Genomic DNA, 19,272 nt, shown 5'->3' with positions numbered 1-19,272 from the left:
GAGTCTGGGGTACAGAGAGGCCCCTTGCCCCCTGTCCCTCTCAGGTGGGATCCCCAAACCACCCCATTTCACTTGAAAGGGGAGACCACACCCCCTCGTAGGCCCAGGGCCCTTCTAGCCGACTTCTGTGGGCGAGTCCTTCTCAAACAATGTGGCCTGTTGCCATGTGTTTTAACGTGTTTTCTTCCAAATGCTTCACTGTGATTTCTGGTGGCCAAAGCAATTGTGCAGGTTCCCGGCAAGCCACCTGACAGCCTCAGCTCCAGCACCCAGGCACCACCTCCGGGAGTCCAGATCGGCCTCTCTGACCATGGCACATGGAAACACGTGTCGATAATTTTAGCGGATGCCTCTCCGCATTTTGGTGACTGCTTTTCTCTTGGAGGAAAATGCAGGGAATGTTTTTCTGAGTTGGTAAATTTAGTCAGAGCCACATTTAGTTGTGGAACACACATTCGTCGAGCGTCTCCTCTGTCAGGCAGTATGTGGTATGTCAGATGGTGGTGAATGGCCCAGAGGCAACTGAGGCAGAGAAGGGGTGAAGGGGAGAACATTGCAGTTTAAATAGAGGGGGTTGGAAGACCTCACCCAGGGGACGAGGTGAGCCAAAGCCTGAAGCATGGTTGGGGAGCAGAACTATGTGGAGAAAAGAGTTTTAGGCAGCGGGAATGGCATGTACAAAGGCCCTGAGGTAGGAATGTGTTTGCAGCTGGGAGGGGAGTGGGAGGTGAGGGAGGCCAAGGCAGAGTGCATGCAGGGGAGTAACAGCAAGCAGGTAGACGATGGGGCAGACAGGCCAGGTGGGGCTTGGTAGGGCACTTGTAGGACTTTGGAGAATGGCTGAGAGGGGTACGAAGGATGACCTCTCTGCATGGCCTGGAGTGCACCATGGGTGTGGGGAAGGTGAGGATGTGCTGGGTTCCAGGTACATTTTGGAGGTAGAGCCAACAGGATATAGTGGGGATTGGTTGGAAGGGCAGTGGCAGACCAACTCCCGGGTTGCTGGCCTGAGGAGCAGGACGAGGGGAGCGGTCCTGGTCGGGTGCAGGGAGGCAGTCTGGGAGGAAGGGTTTGGGGCAGTCGGGAGTCATGTTGGACACGTGAAGTCGCAGAGGCCCGTTGAGCAGCTCCGTGCACATGGCCGGTGGGCGGGGAGCCACAGCCGTCTCTTTAATGGAACAGTGCTTTGGAAAGCCTAGTGTCTTTTGAGTACAAAAGCATCGCATGTTCTTGGTTAAAAAAGACTGAGAGAAAGAGAGAGAAGGGAGGGGAGGAGAGATAGCACAAATCCAGATTGTCCAGAAAGCTGGCGGCTGCAGGGGGCAGCTCCCCACTGCCCAGTCCTGCTCCCCCAAGGGAGCCTCTATTATCGATGGGTAGCATGTCCTTCCAGAAACGTTCTTTCGTTTATGAGCCCAGTGGGACTGGGCTCTAGGCTGTCCTCACCTGCTCTCCCCACTGCCAGCGCCTGGGAGCCCGGGAGCCTCCGTTCCCGAGCAGTGCTGCTAACCCTTCCGTTCTTCCATGTCTGCCTTCTTATGGGACCCTCCAGGCACGCCTGTGTCACAGGCCCATTTCATGGGTATGGACACTGAGCCTTACAGCCGTGGATCTGGTGGCACAGAAACAGCTAAGATTCTGAATGCACGGAGTCCTCTGGGAGTTCGGATGTCCCACTCTTGATGCTGCCCAAATGCAGTGAGGTGGGGACGTTGGGAGTCGGCGGTCACACTGCTGGGGAGCGGGGGACCAGAATTCACCAGCAGGCAGTCAGCAGTGGGGGGTGGAGGGGGCTGGGGAGAGGTCCTAGAAGCTGGGCTGTGGGGCAGGGGAAGGAGGCCAGGACAGAGGGAAGTCTGGCACGGACGGGCATCAAAGGGCCAGGAAGATGACTTTTGCAAGTGCTTTAGGGCCAGATGGGGTGGACTGAGTATGCACGTGTGTGTGTGTGTGTGTGTGTGTGTGTGTGTGTCTAGCAGGAGGATCCCAGAGTGTGGCCCAAACCACTGTTCTCTTGTTCTCTGATGAAAATGAAGTGTCCTTAGATGTACAAAATGAGACGACCTTGTTCCCTCCATTTATTTAAGTGAGGACATGCCGGAAGCCCAAGTCCCTCACTCCCAAGGCTGAGGGAGACATCATGCTTCCCCGGGTCCCCAGGCCAGCCCAGCCCCCAACCATGCCAGCCTGTACCCGGGGCAGGGTGCTCAGGCTCTCCCTGCAACAAGGTGGCCCCAGCTCTCTGCACCATTCTCTGGTAGACAGATGACAGCGGTGTGAGGCATGAGCAGCCTGGCTCCCGGCCACTCTGCTCAGCAGGGCACACCCGCAGGACCCTGGCAGCAGACCCACGGCCTGTCCCCAGGCCAGGAGCTGCTGGCAGAGGCTGCCCCAGCTGCACGGGGATCAGAGGCACACCCCGGCCCCTTTGGCCGCTCCTGTTCTCAGCACTCGGCTGTGTGGCCCCGCAGGCCAGCGGTGTGGCAGGTCAGTGGCGTGGCGGGTCCGTGGCGTAGTGGGATTGGTGGTGTGGCTGGCTGGGTGTGGGGTAGGGGGCAGGCGAGAGGGCAGGGGGGGAAGCACTGAGGGCTGGCAGCCGGCTGGGGTCCTCCTGGGTCTGTCTTTGATCAGCTGTGAGACATCCCTGAAGGCAGGGGGGTTAGGTGAAAAGAGGCACAGACAGGGAAATCATTTGTACTAGGTCACACAGTATCAAGCAGAGGATCCAGGGCTCGGGTTTGAACCCTCAAGGGAGTCGCTTCACTCCCCTAAGCCTCGGCTCCCCCCTGGCTACAGGGGATGACAACGGCACCCCAGCTCACAGGCTGTTTGGAGCGCTGAGCTAGGCACCAACAACGTGCTGAACAGAGCGCTTGGCCCGTGCCAGCCGCTTGCAAAAGAAATGCTGGTAATTATTATCACTGAGTCCTTTATGTTCGTGACCTCAGTTCCTCCCACGCCCCGACAAGCCCATCGGATCCTAGTTTCCACTGCAGAAACTCCTTTGAACTGCCATTTAGTAGGAAAATTCCCATCACGCTAGCAGAGAAACCCTGAGGCCCCACGTCCCGCCCAGCCCCCGACAGCCTGTCTTGCATCGGTTCATCTCCTGAGAGCGCCCAAGTCCTGAAGCCTAGAGATTAAGGCAGGTTCTGGGTGATGCCAAACTTTGCTGTTTCCTCTTGGCATTAGCTGTTTTTTCCTCCATGCCCAGGATTCCTGTTCCCAAAGAACAAGCCCTAGAGGAGGGCCTGCGACTGGATGGGGAAGGGATGGCAGGGAGTGTCCGCTGGGGCTGGCCGCCTACCTGGGGTCTCCTTCCTTTCTCCCCCCACCCCTCCCCACCTCTCCCATTGTTCAGGGTTGGGGAGGGGGCAGAGGACTTCAGCTCCCCGCCCTTTAAACCTTGTTATTCCCATAGCGTGATCTGCATTCTGCTGAGGGGATGGGGCTCGAGGTAAGCGGTGGACAGCTTGTCCTTTAATGGTTCCACATTTGTTTAATATGAAATATATTTTCGAGAACCCCAGCGGTAACTAGGACATCACACCCACGATTTCACTGATCTTATCGGCGAGACTAGGTTTCAAAAGGAAAGAAAAAGAGAGAGAGAGCCAATCTAAAGAGAAATGGGAATTACTCATGGGAGCCCAGGTGAGACCTAGTTCTGGGGGGGTAGCTGGGAGGATGGCATGTGGATGCCGGTAGCTTGTTGGGGGGACAACAGACCAGGAAGTGGACTCTGCTGGCCCATTGCTGCCTCTGGCTGGCTGTGTCTCCAGGACTGGGCAGAGCCATCTTTGGGGGTCATTTGCACTATATAAGGTAGAGGGCCTGAGGGTCAGAGGAAGGGAGTGTGGTGGCCCCAGAGTCAGACCCTAGGGTTGGAAGTCCTTCCTGCTAGGCAGTGCCATCCCACTCCCTGCCTGCTCTCCACCTTCCTGAGAAGCATTCCGTCAAGTCCAGGAAGCCAGCTCAGCCTAGAGCCCCGAGATGTGGGGGGCAGACGCTGCGATGTGCCGATGGGAGTAGAGGGATTACATCTTGAGCAGATAAAAACAGTCAGGGAGAAATTCAAGGAATTTTAATTACTGCCGCACATCTTTGGAGTTCGAAGGCCCGGTCCTTGTAGGCCAGACACGCAGGCCAGCTCTCCACCTTGAAACCCTCAGAGTCGCCTTCTCCTCTTCTGCTCAGCCCACCCCCCTTCTCCACCTGTGCAGGGGTCCACAGCTCAGCTGGTGGCGGCAGCCTCCTCCCTCTGGCTTCCAAGCTTGCCTGGACTCTTGGGCTGCAGTTTCAGGAGACTGTGACTTGGTTCTGCAGGTTCTGCGGGCCAGGGTAGGGGGCGGGTCACAGCTTTTGGCTGCAAGCGGGGAAGGCCAACCAGCATTGCTGTAAGCGATGAAGGCAGGTGAGAGCGGATCTGGCCCCAGGGCTCATCCGACATCCGACTGTAGATCAGACCCCACTCTAGAGCAGCACGGACCCAGTTCCCTGACCCTGGGGAGCTGGCTTCTAGAAACGAGCTGACCTGCGGTCTTGAATGATGGCACTGTCCTGTGTCAGGCACCGGCCTGTGTCTGTCCCTTTGTGAACTCTCACCTGGGGTGCACCATCTCAAGCAGCTGGAGATGACATTGGACACAGCCTTGGCACCAGAAAGAAAGACTTCTTTCCCGCCAGTTCCTGTGAGAAGGATCTGGGGGGAGGACTCCAGTTTGCTGAGCTGGGGGACAGGTGCTAGACAGGGAGAACCTCTGGCCCTCACTGGGGGCTACATGGCCCTGAGGGGCTGCGGTGTCCTCGGAGGGGTGTCACTTGCTTGAGAAGGGATGCCATTTCTTTCCGGCAGCAGCCTCGAGGTCTAGGTTCTGCTGACATCTGGGAGTCCCCAGGGAGGAGGGGACCCCCAGCCCCTCCTGGCCTGTCACTGGAGCTCAGGGCCCCCAGGAGCCTCCCCACCCCCAGCCCTTTGTCAGTGGTTATTTTTCAGCCCTGGCTTTGCACGTTGCACGGGTGGGGAAAGAAGGCTTAATTCCCTGCCTTGATGACCTCCCATGCCTGTGGGCAGAGGGGCTCACTGGGATGGAAGTAACAGGTCCACGGATTAAGGTGCACAGTGGAGATGGGGACTTTGGGGCCCAGAAAGTGGACGGCCCCAGCTTTTTTCTCGGTCTTTAATTTCTGCTGGGTCAGGAGGCTGGAGCCCCTGAAAGCCTCTTCTCAAGGGGACCACAAGCATCATCCTGGCCCACTGCCCTCACGCTAGAGACAAGGAGGCAGGGCCTGGGTGGTTCTAACTCCGCTCTGCCACTTTCTCTCCTTAAGTGACCTGGGGCTAGTCTCTCGCTCCGGCTGAGCCTCAGGTCCCTCCTGTCGAGGGGGTTATTGTGTGGTGTTTTATGAAACTAGAGTCAGTGGCCCAAGTGACCCAGGAATGTACTAGAATGCTTCTGAGAACGTTGACGTTTCTCACTCCCAGCCCCTTCTCTCGTGCCTTCTCTCCCTGGTGGTAACCACGGGGATGCCTGTAATTTGGGTGCCCTCGTGGTACGTGTGTGTCTGGTGTTTTCTTAAGCATATGAGTCACATTCTACTTCGTGTGTCCCCCATGTGGCGTGGCTCTCCGCATGCCGGGATTTACGGACCTGCCCATGCCTTCCGAACCACCGTGTGGCGTTCGTGGTGTGGTTCTGGCATGGTTTCCAGCATGTCTTAGATTCTTGGTGAACTTGAGCAGGCCTCCCTGCTGCGCCCGTGAGAACATTGCCCCGGGGCGGCGGGGGGGATGCTAAGGTTTTTGTGGGAATAAAATGAGAGAATATTCCGAGCGTGTGGCAGAAGGAGGGCGCTCTGAAAGGTGCAGAGAAGCCCACACTTAGTGTTTCCCACTACGTGTGTTTTGTCTGCATTTTCTCACTGACCCTTAACATCTTAATCGCCTTGTTCCAGAAGAGCAGAATGGGGGCCCAGAGTGGTTCACCATGGTGTCTGCTGAGGCCAGCTGGGTGCCCTGACTCCCGGGTCCAGCTGGGTTCTGGGAATGGAGCATCCCTGCCCTGGACGGCCAGAGCCTGCTCCCGGCGAGGCCTGCCCACAGCGGCGCCGGACCCCCAGGCACGCCCAGCTGGCCTGCCTCTGCACCGCGCGCGGGGAGGACGGAGCTCGCCAGGAATTTCCTGGGGCAGCTCCAGGCCAGACTGCTTGGGTGGAAGGGTTACAGGGTGGCTGGGTTGCGCCCCCACCCTTCTCTTCCCCAGCACGGCCCAGTCCCGCACCTTCTTGGGATCTAGAAGTTGTGCCGTGTTCTATGGGCACCAGGAGTTCACTTTGAAACCCCGTGGCACCGACATCTGTTAGCTCTTAGAGAACAGAAACATTGACAAAGAGCTGCTGGGCAGGCGGTGGGGGGAAGATATTAAGCTCAGGAGTAGGAGTCTCAAAGACAAAGAGGAAAAACCCCAACCGAACTCCAGCCGGCTCCCAAGCCCTGCTTTGATGTGGTTTCCCGTCCCCGGAGGCCTTATAAGGCCTTATGCCTGCAATTCGGGGCTCTGGGCTGGTGCTGGCTGCACACTCAGCACCCGGAGGAGCTGGCCTCTCTTCCTGGGGCCCAGCGTGGGGCAGGGGAGCTGCAGTGCTGGGACATGGGAGGGAGGGGGGGGAGGAAGGGAGGCCTGGGCCCTGTGGCCCGAGAGGCCATGGAGCCTGGCCACTGGGCAGGGGCAGCCTGGCATCAGGCTGGGTGCAGCAGTAAGTCTGGAGATCTAGGAAGGCCTTTGATAACAACTTAGAGCCTAGTCTGAGGCCAACTGTCCTGAAGGCTAGAGGAGGGGGGCCGGGGACCAGGGGCCGGAGTGAAGGCTGAGTAAAGGAACAGTGAAGGGGTTTCCTACAAGGCAGTGGGGGAACCAGGCATCTGCCTCCCGGCCCTGCTATGACACTTACTAGCTGTGTGATCTTAGGCGAGTCATTTAACCCCTCTGTGCCTCAGTTTGTTCATCTGCAAAGTGGGGATAATAATGGTACGACCTCAAAGGATTGCCATGAGGATTAAACACGAAGCATTAAAAAGAGTGTGCTGGGTGGGAGAGTGTTTCTCAGTGTCTCTGAAGGCGTCTTGGGGCTAGTGAGTCTTTGAGATTCTCTGAGCAATGTTCTGGTAGCTATTCGACAATTGGGGTAGAAGAAGTCATAAACAATAACTACCGGTCTATGAAGCCCCAGTCGTAGTATCAGGTGTCACTTGAAGCGCTTTTCTGTGCAATGACTTACTTAACCCTCACACCTGCCCCGAGACGTCACGAGCGCTGTGGTCCCTGTGTACAAATGGGAAACTGAGAACATTCCTTCATCCGCATGCTTTAGCTTGCATGAAGCCTCGCTGGGACTTGAACTGGGGTCTGCCTCCTTCTGCAGTGGGGTTCCACGTGGGAGCTCGTGGCTGTCAAGGGGTCTGAGTGCCTTCCTGCAGGATGGTCCTGAGGGCCTGGCCCCACACCTTGTTTGCGGCCCCCCCGTCCCCGGCCAGGGCCTGCTGAGTCCCCAACCTTGTGGGGAGGAGCTGTGGGCCTTTGAGTCCTGCAGCAGCAGCAGGAGGCTGGGCCCCCACCCACAGAGGTGCAGCCCGGGCTGTTCTCCTTGCATGTCTGTAAGTGTGGTCCCTGGTCCCTGGCAAGTGCCAGGACTCTTGGCTGTCTCTGTCCCCAGGCCCACAGGAGCTGATTCCACTGTCCAAGCTCAGGCCGGGTGTCTGAGAAAACTGGCTCAAATCTTGGCTCTGCTGAGGATCCAGAGCGGGTCACCTGGCCTTGTGGAGCCTCCTCCTCGCTTAAATACAGGACTTTTGGGAACCTTGTTCCCTGGAGGTTCTTGGAAGGATTCCCTCGGTCAGTGCCTCATGCACCGAGAGTGCTTGGTAAATGAGGCGAGTGGCTCTCAGTCCCCTTATCTCCTGAGTCCTCTGTCCCTTTAGGACTGATGACTCTTTCTTTGTAGAAAAAAATAAAGGGTAACAATTATAACTCTCACTTTATGAACCGCAGATCATTTTTATGAGCGTTTATTCCTGGAGAGATGGAAAGTGCAGGGCAATGGCGAAGACTGAGGGAGATAATAAATTTACTTACAAGGCGCCCCGCATGGTGCCTGGCATTGAGGAGATGCCCAATAAGGTCCGCTGCCCTGTCATTGCTGTGGTTTATCATTGTGCCCATTTTACGGAGAGATAGACTGAGGTTCCTAGAAAGCAGTGGCTGGCCCTGTGTCCAAGGGTGAGGGAGGCCATGGAACCAGGATGTGCTCCTGTGTCTGGCTCAACACTGTGTTGCCTCTGGCTTAGTGATTCAAAGCTTGAGGACCGCAGACATGGCACTCCCGGGACCGTCTGGTTTAGCAGATGAAATGAAAATTTTTTTTAAAGATTTATTTTATTTTTTAATTTTTAAAAGATTTTATGTATTTATTTGACAGAGAGAGACACAGCAGGGGGAACACAAGCAGGGGGAGTGGGAGAAGCAGGTTTCCTGCTGAGCAGGGAGCCTGATGAGCCCAATGCGGGACTTGATCCCAGGACTCTGGGATCATGACCTGAGCCGAAGACAGATGCTTAAAGACTGAGCCACCCAGGCCCCCGTAAGATTTATTTTAGAGAGAGAGAGCACACGTGCATGCTCAAGCAAGTGGTGGGAGGGGCAGGGGGAGCATCTCAAGCAGACTCCCCGCTGAGCACAAGAGCCCCATGTCGGGACTTGATCTCGCCACCCAGGAGATCACGACCTGAGCCGAAATCAAGAGTTGGACACTCAGCCGACTGCCCCACCCAGGCGTCCCGGTGGAGATGGATTTTTTGTCAGTGGACCCTGGTGCTGGGGAGCTTTTACGGTTCTACAGAGCAGGATAGGGTTTAGCCCGAAGAGACTGACCCCTGAACTTGCCAGAATTCTGCTTTCCTATGCAGAGACATGCCTTTACTGTGTCAGGGAGGTTGGTCCTCCCCGCAGACAGTCCTCAGAATGTATGATACACACCGCGAGGCATCGTTATCGGGGTTCCAGACGGCTGCTTTGTTGGGGATGGCGTTGGAGTCTCTAAATGCCTCCAAGCGTGCCAGTAGGAAGATACGCGCGCTCGCAAAGGGGTGCCTGACAGGTCCTGCCTGCCTCACTGGGAGCTATCGGGGTGGCGGGCCGAGGTCAGCGCTGAGCCCCCGCTTTCCAGAAGACCTCAGCGTGATCCCCTTGAAGCCGGTCGCCTGGGAGGGAGTGCTGCCTGCCAGCCTGTCTGGGGGAGGCGGCATCCGTCTTCCTCTGGCATGAAAGATGGGCTCTAATTGGCTGCCGGAGTGTCCCAGCCATCTAATGATGCCGCCCCAGCGCGTGCCTTCCCTGTCACCCGCTCCCAGCTTCCCTGTCAACTCCGGTGCTGTTAACAAAAACAGCCAGTTTACAAGCCCAGGAAGTGTTCGGTGATTATGATAATTGGCAGAGGAGGGGGTAGAAGCCGCCTGGGCTCCAGGAATCAAGGAGCCTGGTTTTGAAGTCAGTGGGACATCAGGGGTCTGAATGACCACAATTTCACAACCTGCCAGAGGGGGGAGGTGATTTGGAAGAAGAGGTAGAATGGAGAACACGGGCCCTAATCCGTAAAATGTTAGCTGTTGATCCTTTTAAAACAAAACAAAACAAGAGACTTCTCTCCAGCTGTGTCCAGCTGATAAGATCAGCTCTACCAAGCTTGATTCTGGTTTCTTTCATCAAGATAAGCACTGGTGTTTCTGTTAAGTATCTGAGGTGCTTGGATTTTCAAAGAGAGGGTGCATTCTCTTTTTCTTTCTCTTTGCACTTTTTGTTTTTGTTTTTGTTTTTTTCCAAAAAGAGAAGTTGGTGACAGCTGCTGAGTTTGGGCTTTTTTTTTTTTTTTTTTTATTGCTTGTCATTTTGTTTTTCCGAGAAGCGCTGCCAAGAACGTCGTCGTTGTGGCATCAAAAGAGATAAGGCAGAGTAATCCTCCCAAACTTTGTCTCTCTGGAAGAGGAGCCTTTCCCAAAGTGGGTTCCTCAGAATACGAATCCCACGTGATGCTTTTGAGACACAAAACTCCATGGTCTCAGTAGGTTTGAGGAACGCAGTAGAAGTTAACCGTGTGGATATTCAGTGTCTGTTACCATAGTAAACACTTCAGTAAGGGATCGTGTCTGACATGAAAACAATCTTTTTTTTTTTGATCACAGAACTCTTATTGGCAGAATCCCAATAATGCAGAATACGGTCTGACAAGTGCTGATCTTGCTTCTTCCATATCTAGGGTCCTCCTGCAGGGGTAGGGCGAGATAGGTAGCCCCTTTGTGGACATTCCAGAAACTTCACAGCCTGTGGGCTAACCAGACTGCCTGTGTCAACCTGACAACGCCTGAGTGGCAGCCTGACCAGGCTGGTTGGGAGCGACTCGGCCACTGGGCGTCTTGAACTCACACGTGGAGCACAGGGCAAGGCAGTGCAAGACCAGGGTAGGTTCTAGAAGGTGTGCGCACTGGGGAGAGGTGGCAGGCATGTCCAAAGATCACTCAGGAAGCTGAGCATGCAGTTTGCTGAATGTGATGCTGGAGAGTCGGGGGAGTAATGTTAGGGGCAATAGAGACCCACTCCTGTGCACACCAGGCCCTCTTTTTTTTTTTAAGATTTTATTTACTTATTTGAGAGAGAGTGTGTGTGTAAGTGAGCACAAGTTGGGGGCAGAGCGAGAAGGAGAAGCAGACTGCCCATTGATCAGAGAGCCCAAGGCGGGACTCGATCCCAGGATCCCGAGGTTGTGACCTGAGCCGAAGGCAGACACCCAACTGGCTGAGCCACCCAGGCGCCCCCACACCAGGCCCTCTTGGCAAACCCATGGAGACAGCCTGCCTGGGACCCTCTGCTGGGGGAAAGAGTCACACTGAGATCCCTTCCTGGGGCCCACAGGGGAGGCTTTTTGGTCCTGAGTCCACCAACATTGACTCTGAGGGATAGAGGAAGGACGTTTTCTCATCTTGTCTCTGTCTTTTTGGTGCAACTTCCTTTCTGAGAGAGAAGCATGCAGTATCATAGTGAGCTGTAGGCTGAGAAAAGCTACTTCTTAAAAAGCATGGTGACAATCCACTTTTCAAGCAAGAGGATCCACCAGAGCTGACCTAAATTCCCATCAGAAGAATCAGGGCAGGACCCCTGCTTCCTTGCAACCAGCCAGGCACACGTTCGGGACACCATCCCAATACTGGGTTCCTCCTTGACTCTGTCGGATACTTACTTAACGTCCCTGCTTTGTCTTCCTCTAGGAGCTCGTGGGAGAGGTTTTCAGAGACACGCTCAGTGAGGAGGAAGAGGAAGACTTTCGGCTAGAAGGTACTGAAGTCCATCACTCTCTTCCCAGGGCACAGTGAGATGGGAAAGGGGCCATCTGGTCTACCACGTACCCTGGGCACCCTCCAGAAAAATCTGCAGACCAGGTGGAGGACGGGACCCCAACTGTCAGTGTGGATGGTAGGGTGACAAGCAAGAAGGGAGTGTTCTTCATGGTCCGAGCCCAGAGTGGAGCCAGGCTCCTGAGGCCCACGTCCTGGCCCCCCTCCGTATTGGCTGGGAATACGTTATTTTAGCTCAGCTTTCCCACTGCGGGGAGTGACCATAATGTAAGCACTACGTAAAGTAGCCGTCCTATTTCCCTGATTCTCAGTTCGCATCACTCACTTGAAGCACAAGCTTGCCTACCAACAGCCCCCCACTGCCCCCTCCCCTCTCACGTCTGTAGCTCTGGCTCCTGACTTTGTTCAAGGGGAGGCCCTTGTTGTAGAAGGACGAGGATCCTGGAGCAGAGGGCCGGCTGGCCACAGGCGTCCTCACTTGACTTCGGGCAGGGCGCACCACCTTCCTAGAAGAGCCTTGGTTTCCACATTTAGAGAGTGGGAATGGGAGCCTTCTCCCTGCTTGACTCTCTGCGCGGGTACGAAGGACAGACGGCAGCATTTGCTAAGTGGGATGGCATTTCCATTTTATACTCAGGGAAGAGCATCACTGAACTGGGGAAGCCTTAGGTTGGTAGGAGCCTTGCGGTGGAGGTGAGGACAGGCAGCTTGCAGGAGAGCCGGGGTGGGGTGGGGAGGCAAGGGTCTTGGCGGGGAGGGGGATCTAGGCCTTGGGGCCCTCTAGGACCTTCAGAGGAGAGCAGAGAGTGCCAAGAGTTTCTTGAGGGGAGCCTGGGCCAGGCCTGAGGACTGTGACCGTGTGCCACCTGCGAGCTGTCAGCCCCTGGCCATCTGCCCTCAAAGAGCCCCCCCCACCAGCTCGTGTGCACGTTAGACTTTGAGAAGCAGAAGAAGGAGACTGTTTCAAGAGATTCACTCGGTTGCTCAGGAGTTGGAGGCAGGCTGGGACTCAGGATCTGTTAAACTTTGCTCAGATATGAGCAGGTTCTGAATCAAGTGTTGGGGGGAGTCCCGTGGATGGCAGACTTTGTGCGGGCTGCGGGCCATTCACCTGCAGCGCTGGTGATGGCACTCAGAGCATCTGCTTTGCTTCTGTCATTCTCCTTGGCTATGCCAAGTCTCCCCTCTCATCTTTGGCTCCATAGAGCCAGGAGTTGGTGCTTTGAGATCTGGGGGGTCAGGTAAAATTGGGTAGGATATAAGCCCTGGGGGTTAAAGTGACCCCAGACATTGATTCCATGGACTTCGTTTCTCATTCCAGTTATGTATTCATTTCCTGCTCATTCGCATAGTGACTCATTACCAAGTTCATTCTCTTGTTCATCCATCCCTCCACCTGCTCTGTCCATCCCCCACTCGCTACCCATCCAACCAGCCACCCGTCCGTCTGTCCCTTCATTCACCTATCCCTCACCCCTCACCGACCCACCACCCACCCACCCGCTGGCCATGCCCCACCCATCCATCCATCGGTCCATGGGTCTCCCTACTCTCCTGTCCCCCGTCCCCCAGCCTGGCTGTTCTGAGTCATCCATACTCCCTCCTCTGCCCGGGCGTTCATCCCTCGTCATTCATCGCTTCATCCATTCATCCACTGACCCATCCTCCAATCGTCGTCTGTCTGTCCATCTTGTACTGAGCCCCTCATTACTGCCCCAAATGAGGCACTTCTCTGTCCATCGCGGCTCAGTTTACAACCGTGTAATTGACTTCAAATGAGATGTCTTTCCCTGCAAACAGACGCAGAATGGCCTACCCACAGAATCTACTTCGCTCTGGAGGGGGGGGTTACTCTGTTCGCCGTGTGCATTCCGAGCGTGGGTCCTGTTGTAATGACGTAGAAGGAATGCTGGCTTGAGGAGTGCCTAGACCGGGCTCCCCTAAGCTCTGGTCACAGCCCGCTGTGGATCGCGGCCAGATCCCCCCAGCTCTGGGCCTCCTCGCCCTCTGTCACGTGATGAGTGGGGACGTGGAGCTGGGCTTTGTGGGTGCGCAGAGGACGTGGGCTCCTCGCAGGGAGAGGGAAGCCCCGCGGTGGGGGGAGGGCAGCGCTCACAAACATTGGCCGATGGATCGGGGATGAAGGTGGGGTGCCCGAGGAGTCCCAGCGCCTGCCGGGGAAATGGTGTCAGCTTGACGGCACTAGGTCTGACCCCATGGCCCACTAGCTGCATGCCAGGCTCAGAGGGTGGCCCGGGCACCTTGCTAGTCCCTGGTGATGTCCAGGGACATCACTCAGGAGGGAGGGGATTGGGAGCCACTTTCCTGCCTCACTTTACCCACTAGGGGGTCGGACTAAGTTGTTGGTGGTCTAGGTTTTTGGCTTCTTTCTTCAAACAACACTTTACACCGAAGCAGAGAACATAAAACATCAGGCTGCGGAGAAACACAGTGTGCCCTGGCCGGTATGTTTTACGCCAAAAGGGGCATGAGACGATGCTCTGTGTTTCCTACGTGTGTGAGTGGAGACTGCGTGCATGTTACTGTGTGGCTGGAGGGCTCGACAGGCAAAGACAGGAGCTCCTCTCGGATGTGGGAGGAGGATGCTAAAACCGGAAAGAGCTCTCCAAGAGGACTGTAGTGTTAACAGGGATGAATGTTTTAACTTTCCCTAGAAGAATGAATTGAAAGACTCACGGCAGATTTAAAAAGGGAAAACGATGAGTAGAAGAGGTGGAAAGAGAGAGGCTGCTCAGGTTTGCACCTGGGCCGGCCCGCCCAGCTCCGACACTCCTGGGAGGGATGCTGGGCCCATGACTGTCTGTGCTTCCCTGGTCACCCATGGCCACAGCCGAGGCCACGGAGAAGCATCCACCTGGCCCTGGGGCACGTCCCTCTGTGGTCTGGGCCTAGCGAGAGCACTCCGAATCCTGAATCTCTTCTTTGTCTTCGTGTTGGCCAAGTTCATTGCCTCTTGGCGGGCTGGAGGGCTGTTTAAGGGAGAAAAAAGGCCATCTGAGGCGTGAAGATAAAAAGAAGTCTTTTAGCCATCCCCGGAGAGGACGGCTTTAGCTCCTGCGTTGTTATGTAAAGCCGGCCCTAATCCAGCATCTTAACCGCCTTAACTGGCCAGCTGGGAGCTCTCGGGATGGCAGATTAAGTCTGGGCTTGGTGCGAGGGCTGCGGAGCTCCTTTTGAACTGTGGAGAGAACAAAGTAAACATCAAAAGTCCCAAGCTCCAAGAGCTGGCTGGGCGTGGCAGAGGCGGGACACGCGGTAGGCTTTGCAGGGGAGGAGGGGAGAGGGGACCCTCCCTCTGCTGACCCAGCAGGGCTCTGAGCACAGGGGAGGGCCACCCCATACTTCACTGGGTCCCCACCTGGCTTCCCCATCTCCTGGTCTGTTGGGCCTCACGACAGGTGGTGGCAGCCCATGGCTTGTGGCCTGAGGTACAAATTATTGGGCAGGACCTCCTTACCCCGAATGCCCCCCACCCCGGAAGTGTTGTGTCTGGGGGTGCCCTCCCCACACTCAGGGAAGCTTTTGCTCTGTGCCCTTGGGAAGGGAAAGACCTATACATGGTCACAAGTCCCTCTTCTCTGGGTCCCCTCTCTCCCTTCCACTCGGGGATGTTCCCACCCCTCCCAGTGGCTCGATTCTGATTTCTGGCCACAGACCCCCAACACCGTGTCTGTTTCCTATCCTCCAACCTCGCCCCTTGGGGCTGGAAGCAGGTGCATTGCTGTCTCCCAGGCTTCTCTAGAAAGCTGACTCCAGGGGGCTTGAAGTCAGGTGACACTTCCCCCTGGGGGGCCCAGGCCTTTCCCCCAGCCTGGGTTTGGCTTGACTGGGCCTATGGGGGTCCTCACTTCCCCAGCCCCTGGATGGATTCATTAGAATAGAGGGTCTTGCCAAGCAGGGTGGTGGTGCTGGGGGGCCTAAGGCCCTGGGGGTCTGCGTAGCCCCCAGTCTGAGCTCAGGACCCATCTGACTGCTCATGGGACCCGAAATTTGTCTCACTGCCACTGCCTCCGAATCTGCGAGAGGCACCTTGCTACCTTTATTCGGGCTTTTTGGGGATTTGCAAGTCCGACCCCGGATCCGGCCTGGCTTTAACCGCCACTCTCTGGGTGACTTTGGGTGAATCGCTTCACCTCTCTGGTTTTCATTTTCCTTGTTGGGGGTCATTGGAGCCCTCGTGTGGGGTGCCGTGAGGACGGTGAGGTGGTTTACGTGAGCGCAGAGAGGAGCCGGGTACGGAGTAAGTGCCCAGCGTACGGGAGCTGGCAGGAGTCTTGTTCCACGGGTCCCTTCTTGAAGAGGAGCCAACTGGTGTTTATAATTATTTACTAGTCCAGATCAAAGAAGACCTATTTTCAAAGCTTCTCTAATCCTATTAGAACCTCTTCTTCCCCTCCCAGTGCGTGACACAGAGTCTGGCATGCTTTACGTGCTCAGCACATACTCCCTGGAAGAATGAAGTCAACAGCACCGAGTCCTGAAGTCAGGCAGTCCCCTCCTTCGGGCCCCCTGGGCAGGTCCCATGTACTCCCCCTCGGGCCCTGTCCCTTTGTCCCGGCCCCCAGGTGTGATGGATCCGCCACTCATAGACCCGAGGAGCCCTCAGGAGGCCATCGGTCCTCCTCATTTGTAGTTGGAAAACCGAGTCCCAGAGAGGGGATGTGACCTGCCCAAGGTCACACAGCAGACTGAGAACAGAACTCAGGCCTCTAACTCCTCCTCCTTCGGGGAGTAGTCACTGAGCCCCTGCTGGCAGGGTGTCACACGAGGGATGCGGGAGGGACCGTGCAAGTTTCTGGTAGTGGCGCCCGGCCAAGAGGTAAAACCTGGTGAAGGGCAGAGGGTGGCATGTCCTCTCTGAGAAGGTGACGTGTCGGCCGAGATGCAGGCGCTGGGAAGGAGGCAGCCACGGAGGGTGTGAAGGGAGAGCAGCCAGGAGGAGCAAGCAAGCAGAACCCCAAGGGAGAAAGAACCTGGGGTTTAGGGAAGCACAAAAGGGAGGCCTATGCAGCAGAAGGGGACATCGGGGACAAGGCGGGGCCAGTCAGCCAGGGTGGGACCATGCGCCTGCTTGTAGGCTGCTTTTGAAGAGAAAGCGTTGGATACTTGTAAGCCGTGCTTAACAGAGAACTTGTGGCTTCTTGGAACGATGGGCCCTGCGGCGGGAGGAGGAAGGAGGCCATGGCAATGACCGGATTCCAGCCGTGTGGGCCAGGGTGATGGCATCGGCCTAACATGGGGGACATAGGGCTGGACAGAAGTGGGTGGGCCTGGAGGTTGGTGTGGGAGATGGGAGGAGGGGGAGGGGGTGAGTGAGGGAAAGAAAGGGATCCTGGGCATCTCCCCCCACCATGGACTCCTGGCTTAAGGACCAACGGCAAGGCGGGGGCCCCTTTGGAGGTGGCATTTTGGGCCGGCGACAGTGAAGGCTGATCATCAGGGGCTGTGGGACATCCCAGGAGAGATGCCAAGTAGACAGACAGTTGGACACTGAGTCTGGATGTCAGGGAGCAGCCGGGAGAGGGGAGACAGCCAGAGCCAGGGAGAGGGAGGACTTCTAAGGACATCTCCCCCGCAAAGTCCCATCAATCACGGGGGCTGGCCGGTGGTTCCCTGGAAGTTGGAGAGGAGGAGGAGGTAACCAAGGAGCAGCAGGGACCACCCCCCCTCCGCCCCTGCCCCCGCCCCCAATGGAGGGCAGGCGGCCCACGCCCTGCTGGCTGTGCGCTCTCAGTTCAGAGCCTGTCCTCCTGTGAGTGTCAGCGAGCCGGACTCCACTGGGCGGCGGCAGTCCCCCCAGCGGCCCGGGTGACAGCGGCTTCTCTCCAGTCTGTTTTTCATAAAAGCTCAGCTGGAACAGTGGAAATTCTGACTCGTGTCAGATACCGAGGAGGCTTTAGTAGTTTCAAGTAGCTCGGGGTTAGATTTTAAAAGTTGAATTTCATCACATGTTTTAACTTGGGCGGGGAGTAGAAGGGACATGGTATTTTTAGCCCAAAAAAGCTTTTTTCTCTTTCCTGCTCCCTCTCTGCCGGCGTTTCCCACTCCCTCCCTGAACAGATGTTCCGTTTCAACCCGATTCAAACCTCAGAGCAGAGTGGCCATCAACCTTAGGCTCTGGTGAGGGAAAAGGCCAAAATGCTATTTGTTGGGAAGGGTTTTTTCTTTCTTTCTCTTTTATCCCCTCAGTCATAGCTGGTCCTTAAATAAGATCTCCCTACAGTAAAATGCAGCCTGGGAGGGAAGACCGTGGAGGAGGAAAACCCAGGCTGGCATGTCTGGAATCAGGAGGGGGTAGACACCCACTGGTAGAAAGTGCCAGAAACTACCTTGGGGAATCCTGCCGCGTTAGGCCAATTCCTCTTTGGGCGGTGGTGGTTTTTGTCCCGATAAGCAGGAGCTCAGAGTTAAGTCGGGATTCTTGGGGTTCTTTGGACACTCAACTCAAATGTGCCGAAGCTTTGGCTGGCGATCTTGAAAAATCCTAGCGTAGATCTTGCCTAAAAAGGGCCAGCTGGGTCCTGGAGCTCCATACACATATCCACTCCCTCTCTCCCTCTCCCCTTCCCTCTCTCACCTCTCCCTCTGCCCCTGTGTTTGTCTCTCCCACTACGGTGGCCAAGGGCGACTACCCAACTCTGGGCACTCCCATCGTCTGAGCTCAGCTGCGTCAGGTGGAGGACGGCCCCCAAGTCTCAGTACTTGTTGCAAAAGTTTGCTTCTTGCCAGGTGGATCTAGGTTGTGTGGACCCTGACCTTCATCCCGTTTGGGGGCTGTCTTTAAGAAAAGAATACATGGGTCTTTTATTTATTGATTGGTTTACACAGATCTTTGATAACTCTGAACCAGATGACAGCTCCATCTGGTAAACCTAAATAAATATATCTCCCACTCAACCTTCCCTTAGCTCAATTACAGAAACGCCTGTTCACCCCAACACTGCGTGATGCATTAGGACATTTGGGAGTCAGAATGGAGAGAGATGGTGGTTGTAACCAGTTGAGGTTAAAATACCTAATTTTGAAAGTATCCGAGAACCCAATGACTATGGGAACAGGTGGCCAGGGACCGTGCAAGTGAGGGGCCCACGGGCTCTGCATCGCTGGCTTCAGGATACACCCTCTGGTACTGACCTAGGAGCTGCCCGAGTGGCCGTCAGGATGAAATTCATGGTGTCAGGGCTGGGTGCTGGGTGCATCCCCAAAGCCGGGGTGGGGTCGGCCCTCCGTAAACCATGTAGATTGAGATGGGAGAGGGGTAGCCTGCCAGAGGAAACCCGAAATGCTCTTCTCAGAAGGGGGACGAGGGTGGCAGGACACGCAGGAGCAGGTGTCTACTATTGAGTGAAGTGGAGAGACCAGGGGCTGGGGAGTCAGGAAATGGGGATTTTCATTCTTCTGTTTCTACACATCCGGGTTCAAATCCCACTTGTGCTACTGACTGTTGTCTCATTTTGATGATGATGGTGAGGAGGAGGATGTGGGCAGTGTTGATGCACCTAGATGTGGTGTGACAGGCACTATGCCGTCTCTTGGGGCTACTTGAGGAAGATCAAATTAACAGAAAAACGATAATGTGGAGTAAGACAGACTCACTGAGCAGGGAACCCTGACCTAGCCCCCGGGGGCTTGCAGGCAGCTTCTCGGAAGTTGGAGGGCCTAAGCTGAGGACCCGAAGGGTAAGCAGGAGCCGGCAAGCCGGGATGAGTGTTCTTGGCAGGGATAACAGCACGAGAGCACGGCTGGGTCAGAAACTAAAAAGCAGATCAGTGGAGAGATGGGGCCAAGAGACAGCAGCAGGCAGATCAGTTTTAGTGGCAAATACATGGCTCAGTCCATTTTTTTTTTTT

At 55.9% G+C, this 19,272-nt stretch overlaps 1 protein-coding gene across 1 annotated transcript in view; it reads left to right on the top strand.

The window, feature by feature from the left end:
• NKD1 (NKD inhibitor of WNT signaling pathway 1) overlaps positions 1-19,272 on the top strand; it is an 82,819-nt gene that overhangs the window by 44,917 nt on the left and 18,630 nt on the right. Inside the window, exon 4 of the mRNA XM_080828663.1 lies at positions 11,315-11,381. Coding sequence (XP_080684789.1) covers positions 11,315-11,381 — 67 coding nt within the window. The remainder of the gene's footprint in view (positions 1-11,314; positions 11,382-19,272) is intronic.

The sequence above is a fragment of the Martes martes genome (assembly GCF_963455335.1).
Source record: "Martes martes genome assembly, chromosome: 17".
In the NCBI taxonomy this organism is placed as follows: Eukaryota; Metazoa; Chordata; class Mammalia; order Carnivora; family Mustelidae; genus Martes; species Martes martes.
The sequence above is the reverse complement of the archived record's forward strand: the minus strand, read 5'-3'. Positions and strand labels throughout refer to the sequence as shown.